Genomic DNA, 22,538 nt, shown 5'->3' with positions numbered 1-22,538 from the left:
ATGTGTGCCAGTGGAGTCATTAGTGGAAAGGATACTTTGGAGCAGAACTCGAGTGTGCAGGAGCATATGGAGTTTTGCAGACGTTATTTAAATGCGCATTGAAACAACAAGAAAGCGCTGAGGTCTGCAGCACAGATCTGTTTCCACCTTGCAGCTCTGGAGCCGCACTTGTCCACGGGACAGTCCCTGTGAAGACACCGGTGTCACACTCTAGATCGTGACGGCCTCCCCAGGAGCACGTCGGAGTTGGCTAGACTTTAGCTCAGCGCCTGGCACATGGCAGACAATGATAAATGCTTGTGCAATTGCCTCAGTAAATCCAGCATTGATGCTGGAAGTATGACTTCCTGCCCCCAAGGCCTGCGCTGGGAAGCTCTGCTCGGAGAGGTCACCTTGTAACAGGCTGCTTCCGTTAACCAAGAACTCTGACTTGCACGGTTGACCGTCACTTTCCCTCTAGGTCACTTTCCCTCTCCCTACCTTCCCTCTACGTTGGGTAACGCTGTAGGGAACTGGCACAGGCGTGCGGCTCAGCTGCCTTTTGATAATTCGCAGAGCAGTTCTGCGGGCAGATCGCCTGGAAATCTTTTGAAAATGCGGGGTCCAATTTGGTAGGTCAGGATGGGGACTGGGATTCTGCGTTTCTAGTAAGTTTCCAGTTGGTGCTGCACCCTGAATCACACTTTGAGCAGCACGATCTAAGGGCTGGGTTTCTAAGCGGTGAGAATAAGCCGATGCGGTGTGGAGGAGGGGTGCTCTGGAGACTGCATATGTGAACGTAGCTGCGTGCCCTCACTTCTCTGAACGCAGACTTTCCCGTTAGAAAAATGAGTATAATTAGGGGCCGGCATTGCGGCTCAACTGGCTAAGCTGCTGCCTGAGAGCCCTGCATTTCCATATGGGTGCTGCTTTGCTTCCTGGCTACACCACTTTTGATCCAGCTCTCTGCTGATGCACCTGGCAACGCATCAGAAGATGCCTTAGGCCCTTGGACCCCTGCACGCATGTGGGAGACCCAGATGAAGCTCCTGGCTCCTGATTACGGCCTGGCTTAGCTATAGCCTTTGCAGCCTTTTGGGGAGTGAACCAACAGGTAGAAGATCTCTCTTTCTCTCCTCCTCCATCTCTCCATCTGTTGCGGTAACTCTACCTGTCAAATAAGTAAATAACTTTTTTTAAAAAAAGGAAAGTAAGTGTAATAATAGGTCAATAAATATACACATAGAATTTTTGTTTTAAGAATCAATAATAGTAGTAAAATCTATGAGAACAAACAGTACACAGTTATGGCTAAGCCCATGAATTCTCAAGACACATGCACACAGCCCTGCCTGGTAGCTGGTGAGGATGCGGGTCCTTTAGGCTGTGTGCTCTCCACAGTTCAAGGAGTTCCCTTCTTCATTCCACTTTGGTTTTCCCAGTTCCGATGTCTGCCTGTAACACAAGATCAGCATTTGCGGAATTGTATTAGAAGCAAAGTTGATCACTGCCAAGTGTACATTTTCTTTCTTTGTGGATTTTGATTTCAGGATTATGACCCAGTGTCTCCCCACGATAGTATCAGGAAAGAGAACTTTACCCACGAAAACAGCAAAGACCTCCAGGCTTTCAGCCCTCTTTAAACCAATCACAGAGCAAAAAAGATCCAGCCAGCCCTGGTTTTAGGAACAATGTGATGATAAAATGGCTTACTTTTCTAAGTGCATAGACTCTGTATGAACTTTCCCCGTCATAGAACACCAAAGCTGCGTATTGGCAGGGTAGCCTGGCTTGTCCCTGGCAGGGGGCTCAGCCGCCATGGGCAGCTCAGGCCACAGGGTTTAGATCAGCTACTGCATCGCTGTGACGACTCCGTGCCACCCTGAGGGTGCCTCCCCCCCCAAAAAAAAGCAACTAAACTTACAGACTATTAGATGAAACCCTCAACGGTGCCTAGCAATAGAAGGTTGAATCAAGGACTAACCCTCAGCCTCACAGCCGTCTGACTGTGTATTTCCAGTGAGAATTCACACAGATGTGGCAGCACCTTGTTAGAAGCCAGTTTAATTCATTCGCACTGAAACGCAGCGTGAGTCGCTGCCCGTTGCACGGAGGAGGGTGTTTTACGTTCCCATCGGATGATTTGCACCAAGTGTGGTGAAAGGATGTGCTCTCCCTTCTCACCTGCAGGTCCCAGGAGAAGAAGGAGGAAGCTATCACCTTACTGAAGGACTCCATCAGATACGGCCCGGAGTTTGCAGATGCTTATTCAAGCTTGGCTTCTTTATTGGCTGAGCAGGTAAACCATCCCTATGGAATTTGGTACAGGCATATTACGAGTCAGTGTAGACATTAACGTTACGCGGATTGTACGAAAGGTTTGATTTGTAGGCTCATAGTTCACACCCAAACTGTACACCCATTTTCGTCCTGACAGAAATTGCAGCCTAGTTTTCTCTCCCTGTGTTCTCTGTGCAGTGGGTGGGTCCTTGTCCCCAGCGTGTGCACTGTCGGCCATGGATGCGTTCTCTGTGACCAAAGGACAAACTTGTCCAGACCGAGACACGGCGTTTGCTGTGTTCCTTACTATTTACTTGTTCCATCTGGGGAGTTTGTAAGGGCTAAAGCTCTCTGAACTCCGTGTGGATCCAGTTGCCAGTAGTCTTGTAGATCCTTTGTCTGGGTATCTGTTGAATCTCAACAGACTGTGGGAGAAGATTGCTCATGGCATAACATGGAGGTGTGCTTGAATCCACTCCTCTGTCTGAGTGATTTGTCACTGCATTGCGGAGCCCAGAATGAGTTAGGTTGCATTGACAAACACAGGCACCCTTGTGGGATGGGAGGTTCTGCTGTCTGCCGGTGCCGGTGGTCTTTGACCTGAAGCTCAGCATCCTTGCAGGATGATTCAGTGCTGCATGTTGGTTACACAGGGTGCAGGTCAGTTATACAGGGTACATGTCGGTTATACAGGGTGCATGTCAGTTACACAGGGTGCATGTTGGTTACACAGGGTGCGTGTTGGTTATACAGGGTGCATGTCAGTTATACAGGGTGCATGTCAGTTACACAGGGTGCGTGTCAGTTATACAGGGTGCATGTCAGTTACACGGGGTACATGTCGGTTACACAGGGTGCATGTCAGTTACACGGGGTGCATGTCGGTTACACAGGGTGCATGTTAGTTACACGGGGTGCAGGTCGGTTACACAGGGTGTGTGTCGGTTACACAGGGTGCAGGTCGGTTACACAGGGTGCAGGTCAGTTATACGGGGTGCAGGTCAGTTACACGGGGTGCATGTCGGTTACACGGGGTGCATGTCGGTTATACAGGGTGCAGGTCGGTTATACAGGGTGCATGTCGGTTACACAGGGTACATGTCGGTTACACAGGGTGCATGTCGGTTATACAGGGTGCATGTCAGTTACACAGGGTGCATGTTGGTTACACAGGGTGCGTGTCAGTTACACAGGGTGTGTGTCGGTTACACAGGGTGCAGTTTGCTTTCAAAACCACTGGAGGCTTCACGAAGAAGCCAAGTGAGGACGTTCAGTGGCTGTGTAGAGGTAGACACTATCAGCCTAGTGCCCTCGTTCTGATAGTCTCCGTATAGCATAGCGGGGCTGCGCCTGTCTCTGCTGGGTGTCTGAAGGCGTCTTTTAGTGCAGGCTTGAAGCTGAGCTGATCGTGGCCATGTTCTGGAATAGTCTGGCAGTCTGCAGAGGCGAAGCAGACGCACTAGGGTCTTCTGAAGAAGACTTGGGCTCCTTCATCTTCCTGAGACCCTCCCTCACCCTGCCTCTGCTGCCCTGGGTGTCCCACAGTCGCTCAGCCATGCCCAACAGGGCCTTGGCACCGCCCACTCCAGCTGCTTGTAGCTTCCCTCTCATCTCTCCCCAGTGGTGCTGCATCCATCCTTGGTGACCCTCGGTAAACAGCAGCTGTGCATGGCCCACCCACTGCCTGTTACCTTGTCCTGCGTCATTTCCCCGTAGCAGGCGTCACCAGGTGACATGGGGGTGTTCAGTGGTGTCTTTGTCCCACCTCTAGAGTACTTGTGAGAACGGCTGTGTGTTTTATTGTTGCTTGTGTCTGTCACCTTGCAAGTGGTCAGTGAACTTCGGTGGAGAGAATACATGACCCAGTATCTAATATGAATGGAAGAACTTGGCAGCTTGCAGATCCAGAGTTTATTCCCAGTTTTGCTCTTTTTTATCACAAGTGGAGGTGTGTGTGGACCATGCTTTTTTTTTTTTTTAAGGTTTATTTATTTGAAAGACAAAGTTAAAGAGAGAGGTAGCCAGCACACCGGTTTCTAGTCCCGGTCGGGGCGCCGGATTCTGTCCCGGTTGCCCCTCTTCCAGGCCAGCTCTTTGCTGTGGCCAGGGAGTGCAGTGGAGGATGGCCCAAGTGCTTGGGCCCTGCACCCCATGGGAGACCAGGAGAAGCACCTGGCTCCTGCCTTTGGATCAGCGTGGTGCGCCAGCCATTGGAGGGTGAACCAACGGCAAAGGATGACCTTTCTCTCTTTCTCTCTCTCTCACTGTCCACTCTGCCTGTCAAAGAGAGAGAGAGAGAGAGAGAGAGAGAGAGAGAGAGAGAGAGAGAGCGCGCGTGCGCCAGAGAAGGGGAGAGAGAAGTCTTCCATTTGCTGGTTCACTCCCCAAATTACCACAATGGCCAGAGCTAAGCTGATCCAAAGCCAAGAGCCAAGAGCTCTCCCAGGTCTCTCATGCAGGTGCAGGGGCCCAAGCACTTGGGCCATCTTTTACTGCTTTCTCAGGCCATAGCAGAGAGCTAGATCGGAAGTGGAGCCGCTGGGACATGAACCAGTGCAATTCTGGGATGCTGGTGCTGCAGGCCAGGGCTTTCACCTGCGCCACAGCACCTACCGCAGCCGTGCGGTTTTGTAGCTGAATCGTGCCTCAGTGTGATGCTGTTGACTTAGGCTTAAGGGTGGTATGAGAAAGAGCTGTGTGGACTGTGCCTTGTCACTGGAATCAGGAGACCTCTTCCATCACCGTGGTGACATCCTTCAGTGGCCGTATGTGGACTCTATTGGAGAGAAGTTTCTTTCCCACTACAGTATCGGGAAATGTTAAACTTTCCCTAAATTATAAATGTTGGCTTTATTGTTAAACCACTGCATGAAAAATGTTGCAGTTGCTGCAAGGTCAGCTCCGTCTCCAGCAGCCCTCTGCTTGCTCCTAACCAGCAGCCATCTGGTCTGCTGTGGCTGCGAGTGCTCATTTCACTGTTGGGCTAATCATTTTCCGTAATAGTTTTTCTCTTCAGTTTATGTGCTGTGTCTTTGAAAGCTGTCTCAATTTCTTTGTGGAATGATGAGGCATAAGTAAGTAGATTAAATGTGGCATTAATAGTTCAGTATCTTTTGTAATGAAAATTGCCCTTACCATGAGTGATACTATCAGTTACCTGTCCCACTGCTAGCCCAGCATGTGAGTTTTGGGGGGTTCTTTATAAATGGAGTTGGGGTAGGTATTGTGGTGTAGTGGTTAAGCGTCCGCTTGGCATGCTCCTGTCTCATAGTGGAGTGTCAATTTGAGTACCAGCTTTTTTGTATCTGATCCAATTTCCTGCTGCTACATCCTGGGACACAGCAGATGATGGCTCAAATGCTGGGTCCCTGCAACCCATGTGGGAGCATTGGCTGTTGCAGGCATTTGGGGAGTGAACCAGCAGCTGGAAGATGTCTCAATCTCAGTCTCAATCTCAATCTCAATCTCAATCCCAATCTCAATCTCTCTCTCTTGCTCTCTATTTTGCTCTGTGCTTCTAGTAGATGGAGAACAACATCTTTAAATGAAATTTCTGTTCAGTTATGTCTTCCTATAGTGCCAGTGTCTTCTCTTGCTCTACTCCTCAATCCGCCCTGTGCAATTGGTCTTCCTCTGCACCCCGCCCCCTCCAGCATCTGTGCACCTCCCCTTCTCTTGGGGAGTGGTCTTTGCTCCTTGCTTCATAAATGTAAACCCACATCAGCATGCAAACCAATCTTGTGCTAAAATTTAAGCCTTGTGTTACCTTTAGCTTTCCAGCTTTACCTTCCTTGCTATGACCGCGGATTTCTTTGGAATCCTGTATACCTGTTCCCTCTTTCGGGTTTAGCGCAGTCTACTGAATAATGCAGGCATCTGCACAGCATCTCTTGACTTAGCTGTGGGTTTCCATTACCTGTGATACGGTATTGACAGCGTTTGTCAATGACCTGAGAGATCTGCCCCCAGACCTCCCTTTGCTCAAGTTTGTGCACGGAATCCTCTGAGTCTCAGTTCCCAAATCTGAAAATCAGCAACTATATGTTGTGTCTCTAATGGCTCAACTATCTTAAGAATATCAGAAATTGTTTTGTTCAGTATCAACCAAGTGCTAATGAACACTGTAGCAAGTAATTTTGGGTTCCGCTGTAATTAGTGCTATTGTTTCTATACAAAATTATTAATATGTTAATATGAAAAACAATTTGCCTTAATAGGTATCACAAAGTTTTACTTGAGCTGACACTATTCTTTTTCTAAATTGGTTAACTCTGAATTCATAAAAATTTGCTGTTTTCAAAATAATCCAGATTTTTAGTGGCCTTGAAATTCATTTTAGTCCATTCTGCAATATCTTAGAATTCACCCCTAATGTTAACAGATTTTATGACAGGTGGGAGTTAAAATGGGGTAGCATCTGTACTTTTTGCTCAGTTATGTCCAAGTAATGTGTCAGATGGCTTATTTAAACTGGATTACCTGATCATTTTAGTTGTTGTGAACCAAAATGGCAAACTGATGAAAACTGTTTCCTTGCACATAGTTGAATTGTGAGTAAGTTTTAAGAGAAACGAGTTATGGCTGTGACCAGGCTCGTTTCTTGAGCTCAAGGGTAACTGTCGTCTTTCGGCAGCCTTTCAGATAGGGGCGTCATGTGCTCTGACAGCCAGGAAAGATGAGGAAGGATGGAAACGTTCTTTCTTCTGCCCTTTGGGCAACTGGCTTTAACATGAAAGGAGCGGAGGAGCTGCTATGCACAACTGAGGACCGCTTCCCCTCTCTGACCTCCAGCGGCCTATCTTCATGCTTTGAATTCTTTGTTAATAAAGTAATCTTCAAATGCACAAGTCAGGCACAGAGAAAGCGTTAGGCGAAACCATCTAGCTTACCATTCTTGGACAGCAAGTGAATTCATTTCTTGATGGTACTGCTTTATTTATGTATTTCATTTTATTTATTTGAAAGGCTGAGGGACAGAGAGAGAGAGAGATCTCCCCGAATATCTGCAGCATCCGAGCTGGGCCAGGCCAAAGCCAGGAGCTGGGAACTCAGTTTGATTCTCCCACGTGGCTGGCAGGGAGCCAGTAGCTGAGGCATCGCCGGCTGCCTCCTGTGTGTGCACACTAGCAGGAAGCTGGAGTTGGGAGCAGAGCCAGGACTTGTACTCGCACACTCAGACGTGGGATGCAGGCTTCCCAAGCAGGGTCGCGACACCCGTTGTCGCATCCCAGCATGCCCGGCCCCCAAGTACGTGAAAGCCGTGTTTCTCAGCCTCGGTCCATCTGCAGCCCTCTGCTGAAACCATTTCCCCGCTCTATAGATTGTCCCCAGTGCCACCCTCTGTCTCCCTGCATTGCCCAACCCGCCTGGGACTGTGGGCCAATCTAATGCTAGCAAACGCTTGCCTAACCTGAGCAGAAATCATGCACTTTGCAAGCAGATTTCCAGACCCTGAAAGAAAGGGTTCATCTCTTTGCATTTTGTCAACCTGAACTTTCTGATGTTCTGGGTCTCCTTCATCCTTTTGTTCCTTTGCCATTCAATGGACGACTGCCCTTTGCAGCTATTGCACTTGGCAGATTGGACAAAACCAGCTTACACCTTTCATTTAGGAAGACAAGTGCTGTGGACATCAGTTGCAGGGAGGAAGCTCTGAAGTGTACTAGGGGTCTTCCAGAAGTGCATGGAAAGTGCATATCGTGAAAACATTATGGATTGATTTTTTTTTTAATTTTTGCAGCAAAATAAACTTACTTTTTATTTCTATTTTTTCCCATGACCTTTCTGAAGTTCCCAATCTATAGTCAACCTCCCTAGGTTGACCTCTGTGTTATCCAGGACTCTGGAGAAAGTTACTCAACCTTTGTTGAATTTATCGAGTTATACTGACGTCTGGGATGCCTTGAGACATCTGCTGCAGGCCCTCCCCTGACGTGAGCCTGTGGTTCTGTCACAGAGAGGAACCAGGTCGGTTGGGGCGCCTCGCTCTGATGTCAGCGTGCTCTCTCCTGATGCTTTCCCATCCTCAGTGTCCATCAAACCATCTGGCGGGAACTCCTGGTAGAGTTTCTCTGCAGCTGATATTGTGACCCTTAGCCTGTTGGAACTTGCAAGTGACAAGTAAATCTCTTTGGGCAAAGTAGAGGATTTGAGAACGGGAACCCTCAAAAATGGCTTTCTAAGTCGAAAAGCTATTGTAGAGGGGAGCGTATGAAGGCCACCATGCAACTCACGTCTGAAACTGAGAGATAATGGGGAGCACAGCCAGCTGTGCGAGCAGAGGGTTCTAACATGCAGGGAGAAAACTGCATTGGGGAGACGTGGAGTGTCTTGGTGAGGCTTTGCACTGTGTTCTGTTATGAGTGGTCGAGAGCTTTGTTGCAGGAAGAAAATTGAGGAAATGGATGGAATTTTGTGGGAAAGGGTTCTGTTTATACTTAGGGACTATCATGTGATAGTCAAAAGGAAAAGAAAAATAGACATTTAGGGAAGCCCAGGGCACAGCACTGAAGAGTGACAATACCAGCGGCCACTGATGACCCCTGATGGCTGTGGAGAACCAGGAGGAAGTGGGATTGTAAGACGGAAACATTTGTATCCAATGCAGCAAGTTTTTCCACTATATAATGGGAAGTGTGAAAAGTCAAGGGAAATAAAATAGACATTTTAGCCATAATATAATAATCCAGAAAAAAATAGTGCTGCTTTTTAGATAATGCAGGTCTTTTAAATATATGTATTGTGTTTTCATACTTATATTTACATATACTTTGTGTCCTGTCCTTTTCATTTGGAATTGAATTATGCATGGAATTCTGTGTTTTTTCATGGTCCTGAATGGTCTTCATCGATACCATTTTAGTAGGTGCTCACTAGTTTATCAGAATGATGCGTCATAGTTCACATAATTGCATCCCAAAACTTGGTCATTGAATTCTTAAAAAAAAAAAAAAAAAAGATTATTTATTATTTGAGAGGCATAGTAACGGAGATCCCGGTATCATAGGAGGTAGCATTACCTGCTATGCCACAGCACTGGCCCTTTGCAGAGTTTTGATTTAATGATATATTCCCTCAAGGAGGATTCCTGTGTCGAAGACTCTGAACATATTTATGACTCTTGAGACATGCTGTTACATTGCTCCCCAGAAGAGTGGTGCCCATGCACTCTGCCACCAAAGGTGTTCACCCTTTACGTCTTGACTGCTGATGACATATTTAAGAGAAAATGGCAAATGGTCACAGGTGTGATGGTGACAGAAACCAGAGCTAGAAAGGCAGATTGAGGCCTTGCAACAAACAAAACCATTCGGCGAGCAGGCAAAACTTCCCTGAGGGGAAAATGGAGAATACTATAGGTAAAAAACGTAAAGAATCTTTAAGCTTCTCATTGTACAGATACAAATGCAAGGTGCACAAAATTAAGTGGCCGCCAGTGTCGCACAGGTAACTGATGGCAGAGCCAAGGCGAAACGTTGTTCTCTGGGGAGTGGGCGTTTGTGCCGTCAGGTAAAACCAAATGCCTGCGTTCCTTTCCCAGTGCCAGCTCCCGCCTCCAGGAATGCAGACCCTGGAAGGCAGCGGTGGTGACTCACGTCACTGGGTCCCCGCCACCCAGGTGGGAGGCCTGGAGTGAGTCCCCGGTTCGCAGTTTCAGCACCTGCCCAGCCCTGGCCGTCATGGGCATTGGGAGAACGCACCGGAAGACAGGAGCTCTGTCTGTCTCTCTCTCTCTCTTCAGTGATGTTCAGGATAAGAATTACATGACAGCGACAGCTGGGCTGCGGATGACTGTGACGCTGTGGTTTCAGGGTGAGGCTGTGGCAGTGGGGTGGCTGCAGCAGGGGGGACAAAAGAGGAGCAGAGACGCAGCAGGGACAGGAGGAGCTGTCGCGGACGTCTGCAGTGGAGAGGTGACGTTCTTCTGTGCCCGCAGCGACAGCAGGAGAAGTGAGGCAGGAAGCAGCCTGGAGAGTCACCCCAGGCCGGTCTGGCCGGGCTCCGGCTCAGCAGACAGGACTGTAAGTGTTTATAAGCCCACAGCCGTTCGTAACCAGACTGCTCTTGCCATAGATTATACGGCTTTGCATTCCACTAACGACAAAGGAAATAAAATGAACATTGTTTATGACTCTGACCCACTGTAAATTATTAGAAGCCCCGGGTTTGCAGCCTACAGAAAAACTGAGTTAATTAATAGGACAACACTTAAAATATTTTCTCGTCATGGATTTTAGGAAATGACTTCACTTGATAGAAGAGTGATAAGAAACGGAAAGAATAAAATCTAAGCTGAGACTATAGATCAGATAAAAGGTCCGGGCTCAGTGTCTCTCGTACAAGTGCTGCTTTGGGGTGGGCTCAGCCGTGGACGCCGCTGCACGTGTGACTTAGTCGTCTTGGAGCTGCACCCTGATGTGCGAATGTGGTGCCTGAATTTGTTCAGCGCCTGTTTTTCGAGCCCCCTAGTGCTGGAGGTTGTTGCAGTAGCGAGGTAGTGGCCTGTGCTTGGAGTCCATAGATTTTGGAGGAGATCTGGCTACGCCCGGCCCAGGGCTGCAGCCCCTGCCCAGCATCCGGCACAGGGGTGACAGACGTCCAAAGGAAACGCCCCATGAGAAAGGACTGGCCTTGCCAATGGCACGGGGCTTTCAGCAGTGCGGGTGGTTGGCCAGGAGAACACTCGTCCCATACCTGAATGGGTTAAAATGGGATCAGAAGCTTTTCCAGCTGGGGTAATGGACAGTGCGAGGGCTGTGGGGACAGGAGGAGCGGGGGCCTTCTTCCAACAGGAGGTCTTAGGCTGTTTATCTTTTTAGATGCACCGGTGAATATTTTTTAAATTGGCCAACTTCCTTTCTCTTGTAGTAAACACTGACAACATGCCCACATGCACAGAAGCTCTGTGGGGTCCCGAGTGATCTGTAGAGATTAGATGAGTTCTGAAACCAAGATGCTGGCGAACCGCCGTGCTACACTGTGTCAGGGCTGCTGCAGCCCGAGCTCTCACGGTTGGCTGTCGGGCAGGCTTGCATGCTGTCAGGTGGCCCCGCACAGCCACGGTCGGGAGTCCTCCTTTGGCAGCCTGGGAACAGTGGCAGCGTGGACTGTGTTATGTTTCGCCGGAGGCCCATTCCATGCCTGCCCCCCTGAGCCCTGAGCCTTGCGTGGGAACCCCAGTGCCACAGCCACTTGTAACGAAAGCTGTGCCATCAGTAGCTTACAGTGATTTCCTGTGGCACTCAGGAGCGGAGAGAGAGCAGGAAGGACCCGACTTGGCTCAGAGCTTCTTGCCAGGCGGAAGGCAGGTGAGTGGCTGACATGGATCATTAGCGATTCAATATTCCTGCTCTTTAAGAGAAAGGCTTTTCCCATTCAGACCAGGCGCGATTTATTTTAAACGCCTGTAGGGTATATTTTCCTACTGGGGTGGTTCCTGTTTGCTTTTAAAGACAGTGGAGTGCATCATGTCTTGAAATTCAGAGTGCAGAGAAAGGAAAGGCAGGTTGAAGACATTTTGCACAGAGCCTTGCGAATGCCCCTAGGGGAAGTGGGAGTGCAGGCTGTGCCGCTGGCACACAGGTCTTCCAGATCCCATTACTGCCTGGTACTTTGGAAATTGCATTTCAATTTTGAACTCAGCTTGTAAGTCCCCCCGAGAAAACGGGTTACGGATGAAAACGGTGATCTCTTGGCTTATTGAGGAGCAGCAAGAAGGTGCAGGGAAGAGTAAACCGCGGTCAGGTACCAAGGTAACCGCGCTCGAGAGCTCTTGTTTACCTGTGCATCTCAGCACGGGAGACTGGGAGTGCATCCACTTCTTTCCTTTCAGAATAAAATACCTTTGGGCTTGCCTGGCTTGGTTACAAAGCTGTGTTTAAAATCTCAGGTCAACAGAGATGATTTTGCGCACGTCATAGGACGTGGGTGGTGAAGTTCATGGTGAGCCATATCCTCGGGCGTTTGAGTCGTGAAGGTGTAACGGTATCTCTGTCACTCCCGGTCTGGTGCCACTCCGGCAAGCCTCCCAAGTGCCATGTGCACCTCCTGTGACACTGACACCTGCCTTGTAATGCCACCTCCGTGTGCAGACTCCACTTGCTTGTGTGCGAGAGGGGAGATGTTCTGTCTTAGTCACTGCTGTTTGTACCACATACTCAGTGGGGGGATGATGCACCTGCCATGTCTGTTGAGGGACCGGATGGATGGATGGATGGATTTTCTGAAGCAGAACTGTTCTCTGTGATGCCACAGCCAGCCTGGTCTATGTCCACATGAACAGTTACTGCCTGTGTTCGGGGCTACCACCTTATACGCCCACAGAAAGCTCAGTTCTGTACTCCCTGTGTAGCTGTGAGATGGGAGTTAGTATCTGCACTGGTCAGCTTTTCGGTTCTGCAGCAACATTCCTAAGAGAAGCTACTTAGGAAGGAAAGGGCTTAAATATTTGGGTTTAGGCACCGAAGGCTCCCAGTCGAGGGCTGGGATAGCCCCAGGGGGTCAGCCGTCTAGGGAGGCTGGCAGGTGGCAAGGCATGCGTAGGAGCCGAGCAGGGGGCTCAGCCCAACTCAGGTTTCTATAACCACATCCTCTGGAGAAGAGTACCTTCCCCAGGCAGCTCGCTGGGCGACCCAGGTGGGCCTGGGCTGCGAGGGCTACCTGCTGGACACCGTAAGTGGGATTCAGTTTGTGACTTCAAGACTGAACCATCTGTGTGAGTCGGGAGCCCTGTTGGATTCAAACCACAGTGGTATCTCACCTGTTCTGTACTCAGCTGTCTGATTTTGCTCAGAGCATTGATGAGCCTGTGTCCACTGACCGTCTTCCCAGCTGTAATGGTCAGTGCTTCCCTTTCGTCTGCTACGAGCCTCACCTGTTACACCTCTAATAAGCACTTTTAAAATTTCTGCTCTACCGTGTAACAGGAAGTTTGGCCCCGTGAAGACAGACATGGCAGTGTCCAAGAGTGACACTGCTCGTGTAGCACAGGCAGCCCAGGAGTTCCCGGAGCTGACTGCCCAGTGTGGCCGGGTTCTGGCTGCCTTTTCTCTGATTACTTCTAAGATGGTGTTTATTGGCTCTGATCTCACATGGGGATCAAGAAACAATGAAAAGAAAGTGCAGCACTGTGCGTTGAGCCTCGTGGATAGGATGCGGATGAAGAAACCCACATCCCACATCACACTGCTGTGGTGTGAGGTCTGAGAGCAGCTTTCTGCCATGTAGACCCCGGAAGGCAGTGGTGATGAGTCGGGTCATTTGCTTGCTGGCACCCATGCGGGAGAACAGGATTGAGCTCCCGGTCCAAGCTTGGGCCCCAGCTTTTGGGGGCCTTTAGGGAATGAACCAGTGGACGGGCTCTCACTCTCTGTCTGATTCTGTCTCTGTCTCTGTCTCTGCCTCTCAAATAAGATTTTTTAAAGGGAAGAAGGAAAAAAAATGCGAGGATTAATTAATCATTTCTTAGAGAGTTACTTAGAAAGGCACTGGAAACTGTTGGCTGAAACACCTCCTGCCTGTGGTCATGGTGTCTGTGGCCATGGTAGCAAAGGCTCGGCACACCTTGTACCTAGTCTTCACCATGCTGACCCGTTGCCGGATGTGTGTTAGCTAGCTCGCTGGTTTGCATCGCCTACCTCCCTGTGACGTAGATGGTAATACAGCCGCCAGTGGTACAGCCGATGATACTAGGGACAGCCGACACTGAGACAGACTGCCGAGCGTGTGGGAAGCGAGTTTCACACTCAACCTTAGCCAAAAACCCAAGAAGCAGTAGTGGTTCTCGCGGTTTTACCCCTCACCGGGACCCTAGGAGACTGGTGCGCTGTGATCCCTTTTCTCCACTGGGGGCGCCCAAGAGCAGAAGTGAGGTCACAGAGATAGGAACAGTAGGCCCAGGGTTCTAGTCTGGTGTAGCCGAGGGCAGGAGCCCAGCGCCTAACCGTGCTTCCTCACTCCTGCAGCAGCAGCAGGTGACCTGGGCTGAAGGAATGCATTCGTGAGCACACATCCAGGGGCACATTCCAAATATCAGTTTGGTTGGATTTTCATGGGCTGTGCTGGTATGCATTTAACACACACATACACACACACACACACACGAAGTTGTCAGTCCTTTTGTGGGTAACATCTTCATTAAGCTTTTCTACCGTAGTTTAAAAGGGAAAAGTTTGAGATTTTCACTTACCTTTCTTGTAGAGTTTCACAGATTGTTGAGTTTGGCAGTTAAAAAGCATATTGTTAGATATTTGTAGCAAAACTAGTACACACCTAATGATTTTGTGAGTATTTAAAATTTTTTTAAAGATTTCTTTATGTGTTTGAAAGTCAGAGTTATACAGAGAGAGGAAAGGCAGGGAGAGAGAGAGAGGTCTTCCATCCACTGGTTCACTCCCCAGTTGGCCACAACGGCCAGAGCTGCACCGATCCAAAGCCAGGAGCCAGGAGCTTCTTCTGGTCCAAGTGGATGCGGGGGCCCAAGGACTTGGACCATCTTCTGCTTTCCCAGGCCTTAGCAGAGAGCTGGATCAGAAATGGAGCAGCAAACCGGCGCCCATATGGGATGCCGGTGCTGCAGGCCAGGGTGTTAACCCACTGCACCACAGCGCCGGCCCCAGTATTTAAAAATTTATGAGTGCATTTGAACATCTTTTCACTTAATTATTGTTTATAGCCCTTGTCTGTATTCCTGCTGAATTGTGGTCTTTGTATTTGTCGAATTCTTTATTGAGTGGAGCAGTAAGGCTTTGACTATGATGTGAATGAAAAATATATTATCTCAAAAAAAAATAGTGTTAGCAATGTCAACTCCCAGGTTTTGCTGTGGATTTGTCGTTCAGATAAGTGACACTTGGAAAATTCAAGTCTCTCTCTGCTCCCTAAGCTTGGATGTGTGAATTCAAACAGGTGGCCTGGAGGGTGTGGATCTGTTGCCTTTTGGAGTTGAATCAGACGTCGGCTGCTTGGCTCATTGCTCAGCGCCTGGTGGAAATCAAACGCATTTTTATTCACAGCCTGGAGGTGTGGACTCTGTGAAACCTGTCGCTCTCCCTCCCCTTGTGCTGTGTTGGGATGCTCAGCCGTAGACCCTTGCGATCCAGTTTTGGAAAATGCCCGTATTCTGAGGCTCTCAGCGTGCATCAGTGCTTTGTAGGGCATCCTGCCCGCCAGCCCTCACAGCAGTGCGAGTGACGGCGGGGCTGGCTTGGGGGTAATTCTTAGAACGCGAGTCACCTTGATGAGTTACATAGACTCGTCACCTTGCGAATGGTAAAGCAGACTGTGCCGTGAGGGCGGGAGGGCGGGAGGTGGCAGCGCTTGGTTGCTGTATGAGCGGTCAGGGGAGCAGCTCGTGAGCACATGTGAAATTTCCTTGCTTGGAGATGTGCAGCTGATGTGGGCCCAGCCCCTGGGGTGGAGGTGTGCCTTCCAGGGGGACATGGGGTCCTGCTGCAGGGGGACAGCTGGGGACGGAGAGCACTGATGGTGAGCAGGTGGAGGGCAGTGGGCAGATGGCCAGCGAGGACCAGGTAAGGCAGGTGCTCTTCACGGGCTTCCTCACTGCTGCCCTCCTATATCCCTGCAAAGCCTCTCCTGTCACACCCTCCAGTGTAGGCAGAGAGGGCGCTGTGTATGCAAACAAATCCCCAGGCCTCCCTGCCCCTGTAGCCCCCTTCCTGCCTCTGGAACCCTTCCCCTGGGAATGCATGGCCATGCGTGTCCAGAGAATTCCTGGATGCACACCTCCTTCTCTGAGGGATGTTTGGGCTTGTTGCAAGTTTCGGTCCAGATCCTTGCAGAAACCCCACCTGAGCGAACCCCACCCGTGTGCCCTGGAGGGACTCCACGCAGATGAGCCCTGTGGGTGTTTGGCCACCGTGGCTGCTGCCTGACAGCAGGCCAAGCACCGAGTGTGGTGTCGCCCGGCAGGTGCTCAGCGAACCCCTCCTGCTTGCCCAGCCCCCGGTAGTCAGCCTCTCATTGCTTTATAGAAACCGTCTCATCCGTGTTTCTTTGTTGTCTTTGGAAGGAGAGGTTTCAGGAAGCGGAGGAGATCTACCAGGCTGGAATCAAGAACTGCCCGGACAGCTCCGACTTACACAACAACTACGGGGTGTTCTTAGTGGATTCTGGTACGTGACGTCAGAAGGAGCGTGTCCCGGGGGGATCGGACGGCATGGGTGTCAAGGAGATGGCGGCCATCGGGTCATCCTCCAGAAGCGAGGCTCACCCTGCCGCCCACCACCGTGCACCTGGGGGCTGTTGTTTGTCCCAGTCTGCAGGCGGGGTTCAGCCCCAGCTGCCCGGCTCTTGCGATCAAGTCGCTAAGGAAAGCTCCCAGGTGATAGGAGATAGACCTGATGATGTAACGCGTCCCAGTCCTCTTCGACAATCGTTTGTGCAGGTGTACACACCTCTAATGACCCGGGGTTCCTCTGCAGTGACGCATGGCCTGCCCCTGAATCTAGTCCCCCGCAGGTGCTAAAACTTCCCCTCGCTGTGTTTTCACAAAGCTTCCGGGAGTGCTGCTTCGTTCCCTCCCCCTCCTGCCTCACAGAATCTGCCTTGGCCACTCCTGCAGTGTTCTCACGTGACAGGTGCCCTGCAGATTACCCTCGCGTCATCGTGTCCGTGCAGGGGCTCAGTTTCTTTAGGGTGTGGACCGTGGCTGTGTCATGAAACTGATAAGTAACTGAACACTATTTCAGTTTAACACAGAAGTGGCTCACTTTCTTGTTGATGACCAGAGTAACTGCTGTGCAGTAACACTCAGTTTCAGTTATTTTTGTTCAATGTGAAATGCACGGGAGGGCTTTTATTTTCTACGGTAGTTGAAGCTCTACTGCTTTGCAGAATAGGAATTTACTTTTGGGTGTAAAATTGTTGTGTAGCGCCACCTGCTGGTCCATTAGCCGTATAGTAAGTTAAATATCCCAGAGAGAGGAAAACCCGAGGAGACTTGGTGCTGGCCTGGTCTGAGCCTCTTCCTTTTGGTTTTGCAATCAGTAGTCTCATCCCATATCCTTAAAAATGGTAACAATTTGACGGCCGGACTCTGACAGCATCTTGGTCAAATTTGTGTTCAAAGAAGTTGCAAGGGAGGGAGAAGACTCCTGGCCGGGTGATAAACATTTCATTCCATGTGGAACTTCACACGGAACTTCCATCACCTCCGTGTGCTTCCGGGCAGGAGCATCCGCGAGGAACTTTATCCGACCAGAGAGACTGTCCCCTAACTCTCAGTGACCCTGGACATCGTCAAGTCTCTTCCTGTTTTTGTGCTTTGTAATGTGTGTCTATGAGGTGATCATTTTGTGTAATAGCTAAATGGTATATCAAAGACACCTGCAAAGATCATATAACTATTTACAAAGTATTTAAAAATGTAGAATGCATTGTACAAATGCAAGGTGGCATGATGTTGTTTTAAGAAACAAATGCCATATAAGCAAAAAATGTTAATTTCATTTTTATTTTTAAAGAAATTTTGTTTGTTTATTTCAAAAGAGGTAAAGAGGGAGGGAGAGACTGAAAGAAATGTTCCATCTGCTGGTCCACTCTCCACCCTGGGCTCGAGAGCCTTAATCCAGGAGCCAGGAGCTTCATCCAGGTTTCCCAAGTAGATGGCAGGGGCCCAAGTAGTTGGGCCATCTTCTGCTTTTCCCAGGTCATTAGCAGGAAGGTCGATTGGAAGTGGAGCAGCCAGGACAGGAACCGGAGCCCATATGGGATGCCAGTGTCATAGGCTTTACCTGCTCTGCCACAATGCCAACCATGATTTTATTTTTTAAAGAGTTATTTATTTACTTGAAAGATAGAGTTAAAGAGAGAGGAGGAGATACAAAGAGAGAGAGAGAGAGATCTTTCATCTGCTCATTCACTCCCCAAATGGCTGGAACAGCTGTGGCTGAGCCAAGCTGAAGCCAGGAGCTAGAAGTCCACTCAGGTCTCTCCCATGGGTGTCAGGGGCCTAGGTCCATCAGCTGTCCTCAGCTACTTCCCCAGGCACATTAGCAGGGAGGCAGATCGTAGGCAGAGAAGCTGGGACTGGAGCCAGTGCTGATAAGGGATACCAGTGTCACAGGCCAGAGTCACAACACCAGCCCCCAAAACATGTGACTTTAAGGTGTGCCTCCAACATCCAGCTGATGCAGACTTGCAGAAAGCAGTGTCTCGCTGACTGTGCTACTCTGCGGTAACTGTCACAGACCCTTGGAACTTGCGTCGGATCCGTTTTCTTTCCGGCTGTGCCTTTGTTTAATGAGGGACAGCTTTGTCTTTGAGAACTAGCAATCACTGGTGATCCCAGGACATCGTATTAACCAGGGCAATCACCAGAAATTACTTGGAGGGAATAGCAAATACAATAAGAGAACTGTGCTTTATTCTTATTCTTATTTAGTTATTATGCTGCATTATTGTTAGGTTCTTTGGAAGCGTAAATGAATAGCAAAATGGTCCAAGGTTAGACAGTGTCGCAGCAAAGAAGTGAAGCCAAAATGCAACCTTATTTATTAACTGAAAATTGAAGGCGTGGCAGCTGTAATGGGATGAACGATAGAAGTCAGGGAGAATTCAAGAGGTCAGGGATTTTCCAAGGCTTGCTGTGTTCTCACCAACCCGCCTATGGTCTCAGGTTCTCCAGAGAAGGCCGTGGCCCATTACCGGGAGGCGATCAAACTGAGCCCGAGTCATCACGTGGCCATGGTGAACCTGGGCCGGCTGTACAGGTCACTCGGAGAGAACGGCGCGGCGGAAGACTGGTACAAACGGTACAGCTCCTCCCTTCACTCCCTCAGCTGCTCGGCAGGTATTGTGGGCATTCGTGCTTTTGCAGGATGCTAGTGAAGTTCACCAGATGAGGGGGTTCAGGTTCTGCTCCCCAGGGAGCGCCCCACGATGGTGCAGGTTGTTTTGTCAATTAGGGACATCTTCCCCCCTTCCTGACTGGTTGGAGCAGGCTGCTAAGCCAAGGTTGGAGTTTAGTGGCCACTTAAGTTGTCCCCTTGTCTGGGGACACTGCGGACAGCAACCCACACCACAGGTAGTAATTTCAAATCCAGGATGGATGAAAGTTTCAGGATAAGGCTGTTTGTCACTGTGAATAGAAACAGTTGAGGCTCAGCCACCTTATCCCTGGGACATTGGACATGGTCCCGTGTGGCGGGGTTGCACCTGATCTGTGGTTAAAACTTTGTTCTTGATATAAAAACAAGCGCTATGCTACAGTGGGGACTCAAACCATGGGCTATCCTGTCACATTGAAGCATAGACCCATGGAAATGCACCTGTTGGAAGAGAAGTGTCAACTCACCTTTCTCCCCACGCAGCGCCCTGCAGGTGGCACGCCGAGCCGAGATACTGTCCCCTTTGGGCGCACTCTATTACAACACCGGCCGATATGAGGAGGCGTTGCAGGTGTACCGGGAAGCTGCAGCCCTTCAGCCTTCTCAGAGGGAGCTCCGCCTGGCGCTGGTGAGTTCAGGGGCGAGGGAGCAGGCGCTAGAAATGGTAGCACGGCGTGCAGGGTCGGGGGCTGTTGTCCAGGTCTTGGCCTTGGTGCAGGAGTGCTGCTACAGCACCCGCTGCTTGAATATGAATGTGGCCAAAGTCCGATGCATTCACCGAAGACATACACACCAGCGATGCGCGAAACCCTTTGTTGGGAATTGATTCAGACTCAGAAAAAAGTTGCAAGAAGAGTAAACAACTTCCATGTACCCTGTTAGCCTAGTTAGACAATGTTCACCATTTCGATGTGTTTGTTTATCACTGCCCCTTGTATACCCCTCTGTGCATATATACATGTATACATGCATACTTACATTAGTATGTATGCATATGCCTGTTGTTAGTACATGTCATTTTTTTTCTGAACCATAAGAGGTAGTTAAAGGTCTGATGCCCCTCTTTTTTCTAAATACTTGCACACATATGAGAATACTCTAAAAAGTTTGTGGAAATGGAATCCTTAAGTGTCCTTTAGTACAGAAGTGTTTTAAGATCCATGCATTTGAGAGGGACTTAAGGAGCTCACACGGGGCAGTGTTGTGGCGCAGCAGGGTAAGCTGTGGCTTGGGGTGGCCGCGTCCCGTGTGCGAGCGCTGGTTCAGGTCCTGTCTGCTCCCTCCGGCTCCAGCTTGCTGCTAACGCATCCTGGACCCAGCAGACACCGCCTCCGCTGCCCGGGTTCCTGAAAAGCTCCTGGTTCCCGGCTTGGGCCTGGCCCAGCACTTTCTGTTGTGGCTCTTTGGAGGAGTGACCCAGCAGATGGAAGGTCTCTCTGTGTCTCTCCCCCCCTCTCTGTTAACTCTGACTTTCAAACAAATAAATAAATAAATAAACTTTTTTTTTTAAATTTCCTGGAAAACATGTATTATGAAAAGACTGGGTGTGGATTTTTTTGTGCTTTTGCACCACAGTCCATTTTCAACTCAATTTTCTGTGAACTTACTCAAGTCCCCTGTCGTTCTTAAGAGTGAGGACATTTCTAGCATCAGTGCAATGCAGTTTACAAATTCAGGAAGATTCATAGCACCACCAACAATATTTTTTAATAAATTTATTTATTTATTTGAAAGATTGAAGGGACAGAGAGAGAGATGTCTTCCATCTGCTGATCCACTCCCAAATGGCTGCAATGGCTGGGGCTGGGCCACGCCAAAGCCAGAATCCAGAAGCCTTTTTTCCAGGTCTCCCATGCAGGTGCAGGGGCCCAAGCACTTGGACCATCTTCCGCTGCTTTCCCAGGCCATTAGCAGGGAGCTGGATCAGAAGTGGAGCGGTTGGGACTTGAACCGGGTCCCATATGGGATGCCGGCACTGCAGGCATTGGTGGTTTTACCTGCTGCGCCACAGCGCCAGCCCCTGACACAGCATCTCAGTGTTTGGGTCTCTGCTCTTCCTTTTCCCGAGATGAACAACAAATCAGACTTGCAATCTCGAGGCTCTGCCGACAGCACAGCAGTTACCTGTCTTCTGAGATGCTGAGTGAAGCTTTTGTTCAAGGCACAGCCACTTCCCTGAGCGTCTGTTGTCCCCGCCGTCTGCACACAGAGGCACGCATATCCCTCAGTAAAGATGCAGCCAGTGGAAAATTAAAACCCGTGAACCAGCATAACACAGCGTCTTCCGTGAGCCTCTGAGCAGACCTGAGCACTCTCGCCGGGAGCATCTACTGAGCACTCCCAGGCGAGGGGATGGTTGGGTGAGGCCGTGTCCAGCTCTCTGCCAAGCCCAAGTCCGTGCCGTGTGGTTTTTGCAGGCCCAGGTTTTGGCCGTGATGGGTCAGACGAGAGAAGCCGAAAGGATGACCACGCACATTGTGGAAGAGGATAGCGGGTGCCTGGAATGCTACCGCCTCTTGTCGGCCATCTACAGCAAGCAGGAGCACCACGCCAAGGTGGGGACAGGGGCCCTGGTGGGCTTGATGGGGTTCTCGGGTGGGAAGTAGGAGGTACTGAAGCCACTCTCTTGTTGGCAGCCTGCAAGGTCGGGATGTCGGGACGGTCATTGGGTGCCATATCCTGTCTGATGGGAGCTTTTCCCAGGTAGCGTCTGCACTGTTAAGGTTCTGCCTTGTCATAGTGCATGGCTGGCCTGTGCTTGCTCCCAAGACTGTGTGGTATCCATCAGCTTGTTTTCAGCAAGCCGTGTAAACAGCGGCGTTCCTTTCTCATTTACAAGGGGTCTCCAAATCTCTCCTGGGAAATAAGTATCGTGAAATACAGGTAGGCGTGCATCTCAGGAATGGTTTGGCACAGAGTTTCTTATCCTGTAATGTGAACTTCTTGAAGCATCCTTGTATCGTCCCAAGGACTTCTCGTACCATGCCTACAAGGCTGCTCCGGGGCACAGTCGGCACCTGCTGACCGTTGGTGAGAGTCACTTGGTTTGTAGGTTCACGAACTTACCTGCCATGTGCCAGTCTCTGGTTGGCAGGAGGCGGGGAGTGGCCCTGTGGCAGCAGGGAAAGACCTATCTGAGGGACAGGAGGGCATTGTGATACACACCTGTGGGATGGGGCCCCGCAGGACTTGGGGCCAAGCCAAGGGTTTTCTTTATTCTCTCGGGAGAAGACACGGGGTTTTAAGAGGGGCTGATCAGATTCGTGCTTCGAGACTGTGTGTGGCTACACAGGGCAGCTGCGGGAACCCCAGAGGAGGCAGTTGGAATGGTCCAGGGAGACAGGTGCCCTGAAAGGTGTGTGGGGACCATCTCTTGTCCCCGCTCTGTAATTGGCAAGGCCGGGGCCCAGGGCTGTGGGCTTGTGAGGAGCG

General features: G+C 50.0%; 1 protein-coding gene across 2 annotated transcripts in view; it reads left to right on the top strand.

Moving 5' to 3' along the window:
* Positions 1–22,538, top strand: part of TMTC1 (transmembrane O-mannosyltransferase targeting cadherins 1) — a 255,008-nt gene that overhangs the window by 220,263 nt on the left and 12,207 nt on the right. For both annotated transcript variants that reach the window (XM_070049600.1, XM_070049599.1), the window contains 5 exons: positions 2,170–2,278; positions 16,289–16,391; positions 18,896–19,031; positions 19,590–19,734; positions 21,524–21,661. In XM_070049600.1, the coding sequence (XP_069905701.1) occupies positions 2,170–2,278; positions 16,289–16,391; positions 18,896–19,031; positions 19,590–19,734; positions 21,524–21,661 (631 nt within the window). The remainder of the gene's footprint in view (positions 1–2,169; positions 2,279–16,288; positions 16,392–18,895; positions 19,032–19,589; positions 19,735–21,523; positions 21,662–22,538) is intronic.

The sequence above is a fragment of the Oryctolagus cuniculus genome, chromosome 9, assembly GCF_964237555.1.
Source record: "Oryctolagus cuniculus chromosome 9, mOryCun1.1, whole genome shotgun sequence".
NCBI classification, from domain to species: domain Eukaryota; kingdom Metazoa; phylum Chordata; class Mammalia; order Lagomorpha; family Leporidae; genus Oryctolagus; species Oryctolagus cuniculus.
This window is presented reverse-complemented; position numbering and strand designations above follow the sequence as displayed.